At 42.2% G+C, this 19,340-nt stretch overlaps 1 protein-coding gene across 1 annotated transcript in view; it reads right to left on the bottom strand.

Moving 5' to 3' along the window:
- Positions 1–1,929: 1,929 nt before the first annotated feature.
- HMGA2 (high mobility group AT-hook 2) overlaps positions 1,930–19,340 on the bottom strand; it is a 112,746-nt gene continuing 95,335 nt past the window's right edge. The window contains exon 5 of the mRNA XM_066183197.1: positions 1,930–5,201. Coding sequence (XP_066039294.1) covers positions 5,154–5,201 — 48 coding nt within the window. The 3' untranslated portion in view covers positions 1,930–5,153. The remainder of the gene's footprint in view (positions 5,202–19,340) is intronic.

The following is a 19,340-nucleotide window of genomic DNA, read 5'->3' as shown; positions in this document are numbered from 1 at the left end:
TGGACAATTAAATAGCTGTGCAAGGCACTGGCAGCACCAGCTTTCAATAATTCCTCCCCATATTTGTACGGATGAGATGCGATGGCAGAGGAAAGCAAAACCAGAAACTTAATATGACTCCTGCCACCGGCTTCTTGGATAAAGCACTCTTGGCTGCTAGACAAATGCAGGCCTTGATCCTGCAGAAGCCAATTAGTTTTAAACACAGAAATAGTCTCACCATGGAATAAAGCATGCAGAAATTTATTGGGAGATGCCCTGAGAAGGGAAGTGGGAGTGAAGCAAGCTGGAGGAATGACTAAGAAGTAGAGGGGAGTTTAGCACAGAGTAGCAGAAGTTCAGCCACTTGGCTGACCTGTCAGGTGGGTGGTTTACAGCTGGAGCATCACATCAGATAAAATAACAGGAAGAGCCAAGTGATGGCAACCACAGGGAAGACGACCACCAGGAAGACTGAACCCTGGAATGATCTTTTAATACCACTAAGCAGAGTGACAAAGCAGAAGAGAACATTGTGATGAATGCACTTACTCACATCTGACTCAGGACTAAATGGGTGTTGTTACTTAGTGCTTTTTTTGTGATCTTATTTTGATTATTTTACAAGTAACTGAGGCCAAAGGGAGCGTGTCATGAAGCCCTTGGGAAGACAGATATTGAGAGTGGAGAGTCTGCAAACGAGTGAACACAAAGAATGTGTAAACCTACACATCTCAGGAAATAATAACTGCACAATCCCCCTAGGTGAGACAGGAGTGGCTGCCAATATGAAACAATGGACACGCACCACAGATTTAATCGGATGGTGATTGTCCCACTCTGCTCTGCACTTGTGTGTCCTCACCTTAAGTCCTGTGTGCAGTTTTGGGCACCACAACATAAAAAAGATATAAATCTATTAGAGAGTGTCCAAAGGAGGGCCATGAGGATGGTGAAGGGCCTTGAGGGGAAGCCATATGAGGAGCATCTGAGATTACTTGACTTCTTCAGCCTGGAAAGAGGAGACTGAGAGGACACCTCATAGTGGTCTTCAGCTTCCTTACCAGGGGAAGCAGAGGGGAAGGTACTGATTTCTTCACTCTCATGACCAGGGTCAGGACTCCAGAAAAGGTCATGAACCTGAGTCAGGGGAGGTTTAGGTTAGATATCAGAAAAGGATTCTTCACCCAGAGGGTGGTCAGGCCCAGGAACAGGCTCCCCATGGAAGCGGCCACAGCACCAGTCTGACAGAGTTCAAGAAGCATTTGGGCAACACTCTCAGGCATATGGTGTGATTCTTGTGGCTGTTCTGTGCAGGGCCAGGAGTTGGACTTTGATAGTCCTAGTGGGTCCCTTCCAACTCAGGATATTCTATGATTCTATGACTTTAAATCTCACTGTAACAGGCCACAGGACCATGTAAGAGCAAATGAAGAGAAGACAGAAGAATCCTACTGACTTACCTGTGACAATCTTGGGGGTAGCTGAGTTTTAATACAGTTTCCTGAGCTCTTCAATTTGTGCCCCAGACAGTACCCAGACATACCCCTGTGTCTGCTGCTCTGAGTACCTGGTCTTTCTAACCTAATGCCTGCATAATGGAAACTTCATGAACTTGGATGCAAACTGCAATCTTGCCTAAGGAGAAGGCCTATCATCTTGGTGGACCCCAAGAGGCCAGATCTGAGACCAGGCAACAAAACCAGTATCAGCCTGGCCTGCGCTGTGGTGCTCCCTGTCTGGTGGGTAGGATTGCTGGTCCCCAAGTGCACAGTTTAGCCTTTAGCTCAGCACAGCAAGTTCTGGGCCAGGAATTGATGTGTCACCTTTCGGGGAGCCTTGTAAGATGTGTAGTTTTGCTAAGTGCCCACCCCTGGGGCCCCTAACAGTAAATTAACTTCTCAGGCACATGCCTGTGATCGTGGGACAAAAGAAAAAAAAAAAAAAAAAGACTACTTGCATGCAAAGATTTTACAAATTTGGTCATTGTGACCAAACTTTATTACCCATTTTATGGAACTGTGACAAAAGTCTAGGAATCAAGCAACATGGGGATCACAGAAGCTATTATGTTTATTGTGCTGAACAGACTGTGATAAACCATTAAAGGAACATTTTCAACAAGCAAGCGATTTGAAGTACAATCATAGACAGCAACTCTACATGAAGAGCAAAGCAAAAAGTTAGAAGACACTCACAAGGAAAAGTAAACTGTAGTTCAACATCTTGAAGCATTTTTTTCCTGCAAACACACCTCTCTTGCAGAAATGGTAGAAGAGTTACATGTCCAGTCATAGTTAGCAGTGACCAATGACAGCAAAGAACAGTCGTATAAAATTTATCTCCCACAAAAATAAACTATATATATAAAAAAATTTTATGATGTTCTCACTGACTCAATGGCCACATGCAATTTTTCAGTCTGAAAAAATGAGGTATAGTAGGCCCTAAGAGGTAGTAATGTGTTTTGATTGTACTACAATATATAGAAAATGTAAGATTCAGTTCATCAGAGTGGTAAGTCTCTCAGAGGTTGAAGAGTGACACACACACAGAGCAATTATTTCTGTGTCATCCACTGAATACCGTGGTTTAAAAAAATGCAAAAGAACCCCTCAGACCCCAAAAGGGACTTGCTAAGGCTTGATATGATGCCCTTCGAAGTCAGCAAAATTCCTCTTACTGCCTTCAAGTGACACTGGATTTGGCCTGTTAGAGCTACTGTATAGCCAGGATTATTTCCCTTTCACTTGATATTATCATGTCTAGTTACAATATTCCAATCAGCTCTTTCCCAGCAATTTCCATCACTGAACCCTGTGCAGTCTTTCGTGGAGGTCCATATTTCTTGACACTGCCTCTTGGAAGAAGCCAGGAAGTCCTTATCTTGAACTGCATTTGGCTCCACGCTAAAGCCATACCAACAGACGCCTTCCTGAGAAACTACCCCTGGCCCAGTTATTAATACAATGGTACAAAGCACTGACTAGGAAAGAGAGGAAGAGGGGAAATAAAACAGAAATAGAGAAAATGAAATTGGAGAGGGGAGACCGAGAGGGAAAGAACAAAAAAAGTGAGAGAGGGGAGAATAAAAAAATCTCTACATAAGAAGCATTTAAAATAAATCTGGCTGAAACATATTACAAAATCACATTTGTGTAAAATACATGAAAATACTTGTCAAGTATTTTCTTACAATCTACTAATTTTTTTTAAAAAAACAAATATTTGTGATTGCATTATGCAAGAGCTGAGCTTGTTGCTTCCCACCTACAAAGCTTCAAGTTTCTTTGAAGGTTTTTTTTGTTCATTTTTTTATTTTTAATACGAAAGTAATTTAAAATGTGTTCATTTTCCACAAGTTATTTTACAAAAATAATTTTGAATTAGGGATTAGTTGCAGTCCTAACTGTTTCAAACGTCTCAAAACTAATGCTGAAAATAACAAGTTCATTCCATTTAAAGTCTGGAGGTAGGTCTTTGTCAATCAATTAGTCCATTTCTTTAAACAATTCATTTGAGGTACAAACTTGGACAGTAATATTTAAACTTTACAGCTAAATTTTTTCTGTCATGTAGTGTCCTTGAAGAAAATTATCCTCACCAACCTATCAGCAATTCAATACAAAAATATATTCAAGTTAACAGTACATTACACAGAAGTCTAGCAGAGAATAGAGTAAGTACATAAAATAAAACAAAACAAAACCAAAACAAAAAAACCCACACACAAAAAAAAAAAAAAAAAGAAAAAAAAAACCCCAAACAAACCAAGTGAAAGAAACACACATAGTCATGCTGAAACACAAAAAAGACATTGCTTCCTTAACTGCAAAAAGGCTGAAATAGAAATAAGGGGAAAACGCAGATACACTCATGATTATCTACCGAGTAAAAATTTCCTGCATTGAATGTGTATAGCAGCATGTATTTATCAGTCTGTTGAGTTATTTGTAAAAATCAGAGGTAGTATTGAATAGTGGGGTAATATTGCATCTGGTGCTAAAAGTGCTGCTTTGAATGAAAAGATGGAGAAATGCCACTGGCACAGAGGTGCTCAATGAACCATCCTATGTCAAAATACATTGCTTAAAGTAATGCATGAGCTTTGCTGAGGTACATGGTGTTCATTCTTACATTGTGATTGATGAGCAATGAGGAAAGATTCAATTCTTTCAAAATACTGGTACAGGGCAAGTGGAATTAGTAGAAACTAAGCAAAAATCTGGTGGTTTTTTTTGTTGTTGTTGTTGTTCAGATAAATTTATGACTAATTTCTAGGTACCTTTTTGAATGTTTTAGAACACTTTTATCAATAAAGACTTGTTCAGTAATGGCATAAGAGTGATGTCAGTAATTTTTGTTTCCAAAGAAAACTCCTGTCTCTAAGAAAGCCAACTCCCTGGCTTCCTATTATCCAGATGATAAGGACTGTTCATTTTGTTTACTATTGCTTGTGCTGATATGTTTGTATCTGTAACTATACAACGTATCTTTGTCTTTCTTCCCTTTTGCAAAATGAAAGTACCTTTTTCATGTTGATTTCTTTCTTCTGATTACCAGCTGAATGAAATGAAAGATCAGCTTTCATTTTTTTCCCGAAATAATAGTAAATCTTAAAAAAAAAAATCAAGTACAAGTCTACAAGAAGGTTACAAAAGAAAAAGGATAGTATCTATCCCTATCTTTGGTGTTCTAAAACAGGGAGTTCACTAAGTAGGGAGTGGGTTGCTGGAAGTGTTGCAAGGCATTAAGTGTTACACACCCAGCCTTTCCTATTTCAATGCCCATTATAATGACTATGTTACAAGTTTCTTGTTTATACGCAGTGCAGTGAATGACATAAACCTGATCTGGAGCTCTTCTTGACCCATTAACCCTTACTTAGCAGCTCAAACAAACTATTAGTAGGTTAGGAAAAAAGAAAACAGTAATTAAAAGTTGCATCGTTAATCTGTGTCCCCTTTGTGTTACAGCAGTTTTTCACTAGACCTGGGACTGTGAAGGGATTACAAAGAAGATGATTAGTCAAATCCTTTTTAAGGTTATGTGATTTTTTTCCCCCAGGCAAAAGTGGAAAGACCATGGCAATAGAAAGTAAGTGGTCAAGGCAGTGTCTTCTCCCTTCAAAAGACCCAACTGCTGATGAGGTAGAAATTGCATGGTGTGATCTCCTAGTCTTCTTCTGCAGACTCTTGTGAGGACGTCTCTTCAGTCTCTTCCTAGAACACACACATAGGAATAGTAAATACCGTGGTGACCGTGCATCTTAGGCTGTCAGTTCTGTTGTCCCTCTTGCAGCTGACAATTACCTCTTGAGCTAATAAAATACCCTTTACAGGTCCTGTCACATCTCAAGAAGCCACCTTGGGAAGGAAGGGAAGGTACCCTGCTCTCTGATCCCCCCACCTTGCCTTGCCAGGTTTTTCTTCTACTCCAAGACATGCCAAGAAAAAGCATTCTGTGCCATGCTTTGTCACGGGCCTCTTATGGTCAGCAAACATGGGCAGGTAGAAAATGGAAAGCATTTTGAGCACATGTCAAATCCTAAGCAGTTGCTCTGGGAAGCCTTCTCCTCCTCATTGGCCCTAGAGTTGCTTCATGTTTGCCTTCAGCAAGCCTGACCAAATATGTTGTTCTTATTCTGCTTTTTTAAACAAAAGTTCAGTACCTTTCTGGACATGGGTGGTGAACTGCAGGGCAACTAGCAGTTCTAATAAAAGGGGCTGTCAACGAAAAGCTGTTTTTTATCTAACACTGAACATCATCGCCTAAGACAGCACGTGAAAAAGATCTAGGAAGAAGAGGAATTCACCCCCTCAGCCAACTGAGACCTTTGAAGAATGACCAGCTTAAAACATACTTTAATAGATCTGATTTTCCACATGGCTTCATTTTGTCTGGGTGGCTAACTGACACAATTTATAACTCTCTTCCTTTCCCAGGCCACTACAGTGCACCATTCAGCAAAGCTTGCCTCAAAGCTTGCCTGCCTTATAGGACGAAACTTCCATTCATTAGTGTTTGAAACACCTCAGCTGTGAAGGACTCCTAAATGCTACCATGTGTGACACTGCTGCAGAGGAACAGCATCAAGAAAAAACACAGTGCTTTAATCATAGGCCACTGCTTACTGCAGTCCCCTTTCTAAAGGTTTCGACCTCCTCCTGCACCTCCCTGAAAGAAAAAGCTGAAAAAAGCTGTAAATCCAGGGAATAAACATAACTATAAATGAACGGATGACAGCTTAAAAAATATAACCATAGCAGCATCAAGCCATGAGATTTCACACTGGTTTTGTTTAGTCTGCTTTGGGTTATGTGGGAAAAGTGAAAAGCATGAAGGAAATGCTCCCCCCCTCTTCCTTCATGCCCCCACCCCTGCTAAAGCTTGAGCCTCAGATATTTAGGCCAGTAGGTTTATACCTCTTGACAAGGAAACAGGCCATGACCCTGGGGTACTCTGTTGAGCACCAGGCACAAAGAAAGATGTAGCATGATCAAAGCCATGGATAGAGGAAAGAGCACAAAATCAAGTGTCAGCTGCCCTCTGACCTTGAATTTTCAGTTCTTAAATTCCAGATGACACTGATCCATCATAGAGATGAACAATTTTTTCCTCACAACAACTACTGTCCACTTGTAGCTGGGTTATAGTCACAGTGCTGCAACAAAAATGATTCTCAACTCATGAAATAATCAAGCAAATTTCACCCTGTCTCTCGTGGCACTGGGGAAACTGAGCTCACCCTCCATCGAATTCCATTAATACATAATGCATTTTTCCTACTTATCTTCTGGGCAGAACAGAACTGTTACAACATTTCAGTCAAGAAGAAAAATGGTATTTTCAGGCACCTACCGGAGGGCTAATTTGGGCTGCATGTGGAGAGACACTGCAAAATATGTTGATTTGACCCTTGGTAATTCAGAACTCAGAATGATTGTGGCAAACTCCAGTTTTGCCTCCAAGCCAAGTATTTCAGTTAAAAAATTACGACTGTGGGTTCTGTGCTCTTAACATAATACACGTAGATGTGTTTTGATATTTGATGATGATCACGTTTAATTTCTCACAGCACTGTGGTCAGCCCTGAGCCTCTGACTATCATTTCCTGGAAGACAGCAGCACACGTGTGGGTGCGGAGTGGCAGCTCTCTTTGTTTCATGCTTGGCTTGTCAGGAGACTACTGAAACCTGATGAACTCATTTTCCATGAAGGTAGACTTCCGATCACAGACTAAAGAAGGATGGGGGAGATGCAAAGTATGTGAAAGGACATATTTCAAAGCTCAGCCAGGGTGGCCACAAGAGAGCTCTTCTTAATTAAAAAGTTGTCCACTCTAGTAACTGTTACTATGAATCTCACAGTACTTTTTCTTTTTCTAGTAACCCTTGCTGTAGTGACCAAGAAAATTAATGAGAAGCTTTTTCTACAGACATTTATATATGTTCATGCAGTGAAGGAATTTTCTCTTACCTGCACATGTATCTGCAAATACTTAGTAACGGGAAGGATAAGAAACTAAAAATCAAGCTAACCCCCCCCCAAATATGTAAATAATAAACTAATTATTTAAAAATATTTGAGACTGACAGACTTCACATCAGTGTTCAGAAATATTTTATTCATGAACAAAAGCCTACCAAAGGAATCAGATTGTTCATTCCTTGCAAAAGCCTAAGATAACTCAGTCGCAAACGAGTGGTTTTAAGCCAACCTATCATGTAAGTTTCTTGTCAAGACACTGATGGAGACATGCATGATTGCTGCTCTGAAGCACCTACAATTCAAACAAAGGGATACTACAAATCAGACATATATGCAGGAAGGACCCAAAGGAAGAAGTGAGTAGAGGTTCTGAAAGACAAAATAGAGATGTATAATGCAGGAACAGAGAGGTATTTTTTGCACTTGTGAAAAACTGACTGCAAATATAAGAAGGTTGTGCAGCTGGGACCCTCAACCCAACCTCTGTCTCTACAGCACCCCCCCCCCCCCCCCCCACACACACACACTTTCCAAAAGATAGAGGGTGGAGCAGGCATTTTGAAAACTGTGTAACCTCTTGATGTTGAAAACTGGCTCTGTGCTGAGTCATTTCAACCAGAGAGTCACTGAAGAGCATTGTTTGGCACTGTCAGGGCACTGGACACCTCAGGGGAAGGATGCTTACCAGTAGCAAGCACTCCCCAGGCACTTCCAAGTCCTCACAGACCTGCCAAGAGCGATGGCATAGCCATGTGTCATAGACCCTGAGTCAAAAGTTGAAGGAGGAACTGGGCCTGGAATTAAATACTTCGTAAGTCCAGATGTGCTTCCAATAAGGTTGAAGAGAAGGGAACAAATCAAGAAGGAAAGCATGGTCAGAGCAGATATTAGAAATCCAAGTCACTCAGTGTGTGATAGTCATGCGGAGCACAAACTCAGCAACACCATCACAGGATGCAATCAGCCAAGAAGCTAAAGTTTTGGGTTACCCAGCTGCTTTAATTGAGGTTGTTCTCACTTCTTAGGTGTATTCACTTTAGTTATGGAGGCAGAATGGTGACATGTGTTAATTCACCATAAATGTGCATTGGCCCAGTTTTGCCTTGAATGTCTACTTCCCAGGTTGTTTTCTGCTGCAGCAAACTAGTGAGAGGTTGGGCCAGCAGATTGCAAAGAGAAACCTGAGAAAGCTTCAAACCAGGCTGGATCTGTCTAACAGGGAAGCCACAGCCATGAAGAGCTCAGGGAGAATAGGACAATACTCAAATAACAGGATGAGCACTCACATGCATAGCCCAGGCTTTACTCCTGCTGCTAAGACAGTATCCCAGGTGACTCCCCATTCATCCATGTGTACATCCCCCATACATGTATCCTTAGGGGCTGATTAGCACAGGGACCTGCTGCAGAGGCAGTTTTACTTGGCACGTGCTGTCCTTCATCATCCACAGCTCCCACATATGGGAATGTTTATCCTGAGTTGCTACAGGACATAGCATGATATTGTACGACAAAGGCAGCACACAGAGCCATTTCTACCCTTAGCTGCTGTAACCACTCTGTCAGGCGAGGAGTGATAGGGAGCTAGTGTTTCCCCCAAAACAGAGCTGCAAGGTGGCTTTCTCCAAAGCCCCTACAGGAGCCTTTTCTTGAGGGGCATCACTGGCAAGGGGCTGGCAGATATGGACACTAGCCTGGACCCTCATCTCTCACTGAGGTTGGCCTGCAGCAGGAGAGAACAGGCAAATACTTTGCAATGACTGACAGCAGTTACCTGCCCACAACAGGGCTACTCTGCAGGGGATTGATATCACTGTTGTTAGCCCTGATTTAATACTGGTGAAGGTAATAAAAAAGGAGAAGGAGGCAGGGAAGCAGGTTTCAGTCATAAGTGCTGTCTGCAGCCAGTATGTTTATTAGGGCTAGTCAATACAGAATTCTAAAATATGACAACCTTGGTGGGATCTGGTTGCCAGAAGACAGCGCCTGATGCTGTTTTAGATGCCCTGGTTATCTCATCTGGTAAGATAAATCAGAAAGGTGTTGGTCTCCTGTGTCATGCCCTCGTTCTCTGTGCGGATGCCTGTGATCCCCTGGGACACCCGATGGGCACAGGACAACTGTGTCAAGATGTGTGGACTCATGAACCCTGTCCAGAACTATGAAGTTGAATCTCTGCTTTGGAAGTCTTGCCGCTGTGGAAAAACAAACTGGTGCCAGTCTTTTCAGTGCTGCCCAGCAACAAGATGAGGAGCAATGGCTATAAACTAAACCACAGTAACTTTCACCTCAATATGAGGAAGAACTTTGTTACACTGAGGGTGGCAGAGCACTGGAACAGGCTGCCGGGGGAGGTCGTGGACTCTCGCTCTCTGGAGACTTTCAAACCCCACCTAGACATGTTCCTGTGTCACCTGCTCTAGGTTACCCTGCCTTGGAAGGGGGGCTGGACTGGATGATCACCAGAGCTCCATTCCAACACAAGTGATTCTATGAATCTGTGATTCATTGCTAAACCTCAGAGGTGGTACCATCCAGAATGGAGCTGTGCCACAAACGATTGTATTTAAATGTCAGTGTCTTTTCAGATCAAAGTCGTCCCCTGATCCCAGGAGACTTCTTTCCCACAACATCCTGTGCAGGTGAAATGGAACTCTACCTGCTGGCCAAGACCTCCATTTGGTGATCCACATTTGGCTGGTGCAGGCTATTTTTTCTGGAATTACAAGCAGCCAGTAGCATCCTAGTGGCCTGAAGAACAGACATACTCAGGTTGGTCTTTGTATCTCCTCTACATTCTTTTTTTGGTGGGCCCACACAAACTGATAACAACAAAACCTGATGATGAAACAATTGTTTGAGAGGAACATTCCCTCACCTGCAGAAAGGTAACTGTGGCATTTTTGAAAAATGTTTGTTCTGTTCTAATACCCTGGGCAGAACTTCCAGCTCAAATGTCTTGGCCCCAGGAAACACATTGGCAATTCAGCTTTTTCACCTTCTGCTCATGAATTTCTGACCTGTAGATTAAAAAACCTAAAACCTAAAACCCATTTTGTGAAATGAACTGCAGGATCACAGTAATCCTGCATATGGAGCCTCTGAATTTGCTAGAGCTTTTATTTTATAATGAAGTATTAGCTATTGGGACAGATTTTGCTGGCTGCTTTCTAAGCCCAAGAGGGTATGCTTGAATAGATACGTCAAAAAGAACTGCTGACAAGAGCAACTTGCAAACTGTGAACCATTGTCTGCTGTTAACATGTCTGAAATCCCCTGGCATGCCAGCTAATATGTTCAGTGGAGTCCCTGAAATATAGGGATAGGAATAGATGGCTTCTAGAGCAGATGGCAGGGCCTGGACTGTGCCCAGCTGAGACAGTGCCATCTTGACTGCTCCACAGCCAAAGCACCAAACTGCTTTCGGAATTCATACAGAACTAACTGAGTAGCTAAGTAACTACTATTCTGAGTAGGTTTGCTCTGTGTGAAGCTTAGGGTGGGATCTGCTGCTTGGAGCTCTGTACTCCCTGCAAAGCACACTAGCGAGCCCGATGACAGGTGTCACTCAGCTGTAAGACAAAGTTCAACTCCAGAAGCTGGATTCAGAACTCAAATTGTTGCAGGTATATTTCACATGTCACAATGAAAGATTTATTAGGGCAGAAGAGATCACCTTGACTATATACAGAAAAGGCCATACAACCCTTCTTACTGCTGAATTAAAAATGATTTTAAGGAATTATTTCAGTACAGAAACTCTGTATCTAAACACATATAAGTCAACCAGACCACAAGCAAGCAATTGCTGTGCACTGCAACTGCTAGCATGCTATAAGGAGCATAAATCTATTAGCTTGGTGCCTAACAGGACAGTTAAAAACTCTGGCTACAGGGCAGTTCTGAGACCCCCTGCCTTCTTCTACCACTCTTTCTGCAATAATAGACTAAGTCACGGGACAGCCCTGGGAGCAGTGAGCAGGCAGGGCCCCCCAAGGAAGTAAAACTTTCAGTACTTAAATGACATTAAATATAAACAAAGAGACAAATAAAGAGACACAGCTGTTAGGACAGTTTGGGGTTGAGATGTAGGGACTGGAAACCAACATTCTTGCTTTAAATGTGTAAGTTCCTATTGACCTAGCCTCTAATAGCCCACTTTGTTATGTAAAGATGTTGGTCTTCAAAAGACTACAGATTTGGCCATAGTATGATGGCATAGCAATATTTAGATACCAGCAAGCAGCTTTGCTGAGCTGCTGCTTAACTTTCCCAAGGCCCAAGTGCTTGCAGGTGAGCATGTGCAGAGCTGCCTAATGCTCTTGGGAGCAGTCCAAGGGGTATAGAGTATCCTAGAGATCAATTTGACTACGTGATGTCCTCAAAGTTTTCACACTCAAAAAGGCAATGTATAACAAATCGCAAAAATAATTTTTTTTAATTTTAATAAAATTGTGAACATGTAGGCAATAGCACTGGATTGGAAATTCAAACATAGACTTGTTTTAAAATCCCCATGCTTTCTGATTTGAAGCAGATATTTCAAGATGGGTTTTCTACCTTCTAGGAAGAAGGCTGCCCCCTAAACTTTTGTGTATGCGAGACACATCTTTCTTCCGTTAAAGTCACTCCACTTTTATATAAATAATCAATTATTCTGTGAAAGACAGAAAGGGAGTAGAGAAAATAAAGTCAACAACTGATGCTCTCCTGCAGGTCACCAGCCTGTGGTTTTTTATCTGCATAGTTAGTAAGGAAATTAAGTGTGTCCTCCCCTCTTACTGCTGGAATAGCACTGCTTGACTAGCAAAAAGGCTGCTCATGGGGATTACTGGATAATGCACATCCCCAGCTGTTGGAGGAAGTGAACTAGCTTTAGGCAGCCAGAGTGAAGTTGATGGGGCTGTGCTGGGACTCAGCTGGTAGAGGTCAAAGAGAGTTAACCATCCTTACACACATAGAAACCACTTCTACAGATCCCCTTCCTCTGCTGGAGGAAGTGTCTTGCCAGGCTTGGCCAAGTTTTGGCTCTTAAGCAACAGGTTCAGCTGGAGGGGACCAAGACATTGCCTAGGAGGATTCCGACAGGACAGGATAGGACAGGACAGGACAGGACATTCCTCTTTAAGTTAGAACAGCTTACTTAAAATATAGATTCAAGTCTATTCTTCCTGTTAGATTAAGGGGGAATCAAAAACATTTCTCTATCTCCTAGCTTATCTCGCACTCAGAGAACTGTTTGATATAATGGAGTGATAATGAGCCTCTCTGGTTGCTTTGAGAGAAAGGGCTTATCTGACTTAGGAGTTTTAAATCCAGGAGGGCTCACACTGAGAACTTCCAGAAACAGGAATTAGGCTGACTGACATTTAGTTAACCTAAATGTACCTACCTTGGGTTCCGCCTCTCAATTTCTCTTACAGGTGATCTGGAATGAACCTCAGCTTTAGGTGCCCAAGTTTGCCATGGATTTTAAAGCAGTGCTGAAATTAACTCAGCAATGAAGTTCCTGCAAGGCAGCAAGTCACTCAGTGCCAAAACCTGTGTGGCTGAAGCCTTTTGAAATTGAGACTCAGCTGTCTAAGTTACGTCAGGCCAGATTTCTTAAACGCGTTTTGGCATCTGAGTACAGCAAGTGCCTTTTTGACCTAACCAGGTCAAAACACTTTGAAAAAAAAACTGTTCCCATGTGATTAAAAGAAGACTGAAAATCTTCAGCAAAATCTCAGTACTGGTCAGAAGAATTTTGCAGGAAACACCATTTAACATCTGTAAAGCACAGACCTAAAGTGAAAATGGTGCTTGAAGCAATTGCGGGTGCTACGCAACACTGACAGAGATGTATTTTGTCTTGGAGAGCTTCAATGCTACAATATGTAAACATTTCTGGTGGGAAGGAAATAAAATATTAAGAAAAAGAAGGTAGTGGTGCTGTTAGAAATATACACAACAGAGCTGGACTGACCCCAACTTTGAGAAGCTGCTCTTACAAACCTCTTGTGAATGCTGTAAACTGGAGGAGTGGTAAACTGCTCCGCATTCACAGCCAAATTCCAGGCTGCAGCATCAGGCAAGCAAGCAGAAGCTCTAATAATAGTCTCTAATCACTAATATTTGTGTCCATAATTAGATGAAAGAAGAAGGTGGATGCCAATGTTAAAAATCCTTAGATTTGCCTAGGTCACCAAAATGCTGTGGGTGACTGTTAGCTCTGCTTTCTTGTGGCACTGGAGATGGAAAAGCCCAAAAGGATACTGGAGCCTACACAGGTAAACCTGAGCGAATCTGCTTTCCTCTTGAGCCCTTGAGGTACTTGAAACAGCATCAGTTTCCCTGCATATTTTATGCTGAGCGGCAGAGGAAGGACTACAGAAATGGTCTCCCAGAATGGGGTAGGTAAACACTACAGAGGCTTTGAAATGGAGGGCAAACTCACATAATTTGCCTTTTGCTCCTCCCTCCTCCCCCAAATTTAAAACATGAAAAGGAAAATAAAGCAAACCCTGTTATATTTTTATTCTCATTTTTTTCTCCCTCTAAAATGACCACTTGTTACAGACAGGAAGCAAGTGCCAAAGGTTGTTCACCTTCAATCCTTTATCACTTAAAAAAGCATTGCGGCTCTGACCACGAAGCCACTGGCAAGAGCAGTTTGGGAAGAGCTATCTATTTACAATGATAAATAATAAAATAAAGCATCTTCCCTTTTGAATCCCAGCTGAGAGATTTTGCCAAGTGATCAAACTTGTCTGAACCTCAGAGGAGCAGCTTTGAAGTAATAAGAAAGAGATTGAAAACTTGCAGCCAAGAGCCGCACACACCTCATTAGGGTCCAGCCATGCGGGGAGGCCAAGCAGCAGCCGCTGGGCCCAGCCCCACGTACCCACTGGAAAGGGGCTGTGGGAAGGGGAGATAAAAGCGCCTTTCACCGTGGAAGTGCACTGGTGACATTTTTACGAGCGCCAGCCCCGAGGCTGAGCCGGCCTTGCCGCGCTGCTGGCCGCCGGTGCAGCCTCAGCAGGGCCATGCTGAGCTCTGCGTGGGCCCTGCCGCCACCATCCTTCTCTGCGCTCTCCCCTGGTTTTTCTCATCCCTTGTTTTTTTGTTTCTGAAGGGGTGGGTTTAGCATACAGGGCTCTACCTTGCCCTGGCCATTCTCAGAAAAGCCCTCCAAAATGAGAAACATATTTCTTAAGGATAGTGAGCCAGGCTCCCTGAGCTGGTTCAGCACAGTTCACTAGACTTTCTAGTGTAATTCAGAAAATGATTTTTCACAAAAAACCCACAACCCCCCAACCAAATCAAAACAAAAACAATAAAGCGTAACAGACTTGTAAAATGCTTTTAAAAATGTCTGAAGATTTTGAACGTGGATTTTGCCACACAGACACTGGCAAGGCTGCGTGCTTCCAGCAATGCAGAGTATTTAACTTTGAGAGCAGAAGTTCTGGGTTTAATTTTCAGTTTCAGACTAAACAGCAGGTCTGCAGTGAAAGGCAGGCGACAGCTCCTGAGCACAATGGGGCAATGGAAATGCCTCTCTCGCAAACTTTACTGATTGTGTAACCATGGAGCACCTCTTTGTGCAGACAAAAGAGCAAAATCAGAGAGGTTCATGTTGGTTTTAATAAACTCCCCCCATCCCTTCCCTTTTTTACTGCAGGAATTCAGCTGTTATTTTATTATGTAATGCTGCAGGCTAAAAATATATCCCTAATTTAAGCCACCTTGCCAATAAATCTACAAATACCAGGTAATCCAGAAAGGGTAGTTATGGTTTAATGACATACTCTTCTTGTCATCTTAGTATGTTCAAGTCCTAAAGGATTTAGAGTGATGCATTTAAAGGTTTTTTCAACTTCTTGAATATTTCACACAATCTGGTGGAAAGTGTGAGAAAGTTTGGTCCCCCTCAGGGTAGAGCAACGACCCAATTTCTCTAGATGCATCTGTGCAGTGATCCACAGGAAAAAGCTCTTTATTTCTCAAAGCAAGATCACCTGATTCAAAGTGAGTGAGGGTCTCCAATTTAATAGATAACGATGATTTCCTTTTGATTATAGAATCTTTCATGAGATTTTTTTTCCATTTGAACACATATACATTCTATAATCAAATCAGAGAAGGTATGCTGGTGGGAACGTGTGTTCAAAACAAGTTTATTTTACAACTGAGACAGATTTACTGCAATTTATACCTCAATGTTAATCTGTTCTCCTCTTTCTAAACATAAAAAAATACTAATATAAATTACAGTTAATGCCTCACTATATAACACAGTTTTCAGGGGGCTATCGAAGCGATGTGTGAGCCCCCTAACTTACTGTAACTCTCTCTGTGCTGTTCTGATTTCAGTTTCCAGAATTCACTTCAAAATAAGCCTGAGAATCAGGGAAGGGGAGGGGGTGGAAGCCATTCACTACCCTGAATCTGATATCTCCCAGGTCCTAGAGCTCACGTGTTCTTTCCTTCCAGACTCAAGTCTGGTTTCAATGGAGCTCTCATTTTTCTTCCCACTAATCCTGCCGTGAGATCAACCATTGGTAACTCTGTGAGAAATTAAATACCAGGATGTGGGAAATCTGAGATCTGAATTCAAGCAGAATGTGGGTGATTCATTTTTTTATTTCCCTCCTTATTTTTTCCCATGGTTGTTGTGTGGCAAATAACTCTTCAAACCTGAGATCAGAGACTGGCCCTGAATAATGTGACTACCTAGACAGAGCAGAGACAAAGCAAGAACTGCACTAGCAATATTAAATCCCTCTCTAAAATAAGGAGTAGTCATTTCTAAAGAGATATTTCAGCCAACATTTTCTGAAAACATTCTGGAATTTCCAGAAATTCTTTACAGTGGGATCAACAGCAGAACTTCCACATAGTAATGTTCACCATCTGCTGGGGCAAACTTCATAAAAAACTTAACATTTTTTGCATTGGGATCCCAATGAAAAAGAATCCATGAGAGAGTTTGCTATGATAATGTGAATACTACAATGCCCAACAGTCAGGCAGGGGTTTTTAAGGGCTTTTTCCTTCCTCAGTGTGAGAAAAGCACATTTATTTATTTAGGTCCTGTAAGGATGAACTCAAGCAGCTTACAAACACTAGGCTGTGCAAAGATTTAGATCCTTTATGCACTGTTTGGCAAAATGTTGATGTCTGCAAACCACCTATGTACTTCTGTAGCCTTCAACATGAAGTGCCTAGGACCATAATTCTCACTGCATGGTCTACCATGAAGTCGTGATACACCTATACCTATTGTCTGTCACAGCAGTCCCATGCCTACAATATTCAATGAACAATCAATGACCATGAGCTCTGAATGGGCCCCCAAACTGCACCCTGCCTGTCACAGACTGTGTTTGTTGTCTGGGCTGCTTCACTCCATCTCAGCACTAAGGAACAGTGCAGTGAGAGCATCAATGGAAGTGATATCAAATAGGTGCTCCACAGGAAAAATGGTTTTAAAGTGTCTATCACAATTGTTTCACACTGATTATGAATCCTTCACCTGAGTTGTCCTCTCTGAACCGCAAGGGAGGAGGCAAGCTCATAGGCTCAGCCTGTCCATACTATCCTTAATGTTTGGCACAGGTGCCACAAGTTGAAGGACTGCCCAGGGAGACCAGGTGTCACCCTGGGATAGCATGGTAGCACTAATTTCAAGGAACTAAATTCACAAAATACCACAAGTGGCCCACAGAGTACAGTCAACATAGCTGAAAAATTCTTGTTATTCTTCTATTCTAAGACTGTTATTTTGGATGACAAGTGGACCTTATAAAATTTCCCAGATGTCAGGGAAAACGAAGAAAAAAAAATATTGTCTTCTTATTGCTTCCTTCCATAATATGTTTAAATATGTTAATAAGGGCTGAGTATACTGCTCTTTTTCCTAGCCTAACCTTATTAGTGCTGGTATGTGAAGACTCTAACTGAGCAAATTATTTAACAGACAAAAACTGTATTTTCAGTGACCTTAACTTTGATTTTTTCTGTGCTTACCTTATTACACATCCATGACAGCATACTTAATATTTAAACTAAAATTTGCAACAGAATTTATATGGTCCCAAATTGGAACGGCAAAGATAGAGCAATTTCCAAAAATGGTTACATAGGTCTGTTTCCCATGTTTTTCAGTCCAACAAATGAGCAAGGATACAACCCTGGAGTATCTGTTAATAATATTTAAGTCGGGGAATAGGGCATCTTTCAGTGGCTTCAACTGGATGTGGAGGAGCAAAAACAGTGCTGAGCATTGAACATGCAGAGCCCTCTATGAGAACCTCAGGAACCAAGCTCTCACCAAAAGAGCACTTTCCTCCTGTGTAGCCTTCTGCACCTCATCTTTGCTAATTAGCATTTTGATTATTTTTTATTACTGTAAGTCCACAGAGTGATCATGCTGGTAGTTTCAGCTTTCCAAATATCACTCAGGAAATATCTTAAAATAATCCTAATTTTCAGGGAGTAGCCATGTGCTGCTGAGAATCTTGCATGTCTTACATATCTTGTATGAAGTAAGATACCCAAGTGTTAGCAGCACTGACTCTTGCTACTCTTGAAAATCTCAGCCAAAATATGTAGCACGTGTATGCAAAAGTAGCACTGTTTAATTTACCCTTGACTGGCACTTTTTTAAACACTGCACAGCCATATTCCTCAATGGTGTTTCCCAAGTACACATCACAACCCCTTCTCTTCTGGCCATTATTAGTGAGACTTCAGCTCGTGTCAAACCAGAGCCAAGTTCTGAACTGGATGGAGTACCTCCCTAAACACCTTTTGTGGCCACAGTCATGGGGTCAAACACAAAGCTACCCTGCCCACACATGTTGCCTCCCTGCCTCAGGCTTCTACCACAAGCAAGGAGAGGGGAGGGAGGAGGTAGGGAGAGGATGAAGAGGAGAGTTGCTGGCTTAGAGAAATCTTTTAGCTCACCCCTTCATCCTCTAGCCTTCTACCACCAACTGCAACACCTACTCCCTGTGCTGTGCAAGGAGTGGCTTAGCAGCTGTAGTCTTTGAAGTTTTACATCCCTGATTTTAGGGTCAGGTCTTGCCCAGCACACTGGAAAAGAGCAGGATCCTGACAGCGTGTCTGTGTTGAATGAGCAAATGTGTGACAAGTGCTGCTTTCAGAAAGCTGCTTCCTGTGCTAGAGTTTCCCTCAGGGAAATAAATGTTGTGTGTTGAGCTGTCAAGAATCCATTATTGTTCTTGTTCAGAGATGAAGGCTCCTCCTATGTTGAACTAAGTCACAGCACTCCTGCTCTTTGATTGACTCATAAACTGGTTGACAAGGCCATGACATCTTCAAGTGGCACATTGCAGCAGGAAAGACTGAATCCCCTAGATAGTCCTTCACAAGCCATGAAGAAAAAAAATCTTGCTAAATCCGATTCCTTTTTTGTCACATCAGATTTTAAGTGTATGCACTTTGATAACTCCCTTATGCAAGAAGGGAGCATCAGCACCTCAGGTTTAGTGGAAGGGGGATCAAGACACTGAGACTTGCCTAAAATGGAACTTACACAGCACAGTTCTCAGAAATAATGGTTTCCAAAGAAGCTGTGCTGTCCTGGCAACGGTGCTGATTGGGGCACCTCTGCTCCTTAGGCAGTGCATGGGGAACAGTGGCAGGCACCCCAACTTGCCTTGTGGACCACAGGTGCATTAAGCAAGCGGATGTATGACTCAGTCAGCATTTACTGACAGAATTACGCATCTGAAATTAACAGATCTGTGGACTCAATCAAATCAAATCATGTTGCTCCTGCTTCATCACTCAGGCTCTTTGATCTTCAAATCCTGAGCTGCACTGTGTCTCGGGTTTAGGGAGCAGCACTAGGAACACTGCTT

Source organism: Chamaea fasciata, unplaced genomic scaffold (genome assembly GCF_029207755.1).
Source record: "Chamaea fasciata isolate MVZ Bird 193981 ecotype frontalis unplaced genomic scaffold, bChaFas1.0.hap1 SCAF_5, whole genome shotgun sequence".
Lineage (NCBI taxonomy): Eukaryota > Metazoa > Chordata > Aves > Passeriformes > Sylviidae > Chamaea > Chamaea fasciata.
The sequence above is the reverse complement of the archived record's forward strand: the minus strand, read 5'-3'. Positions and strand labels throughout refer to the sequence as shown.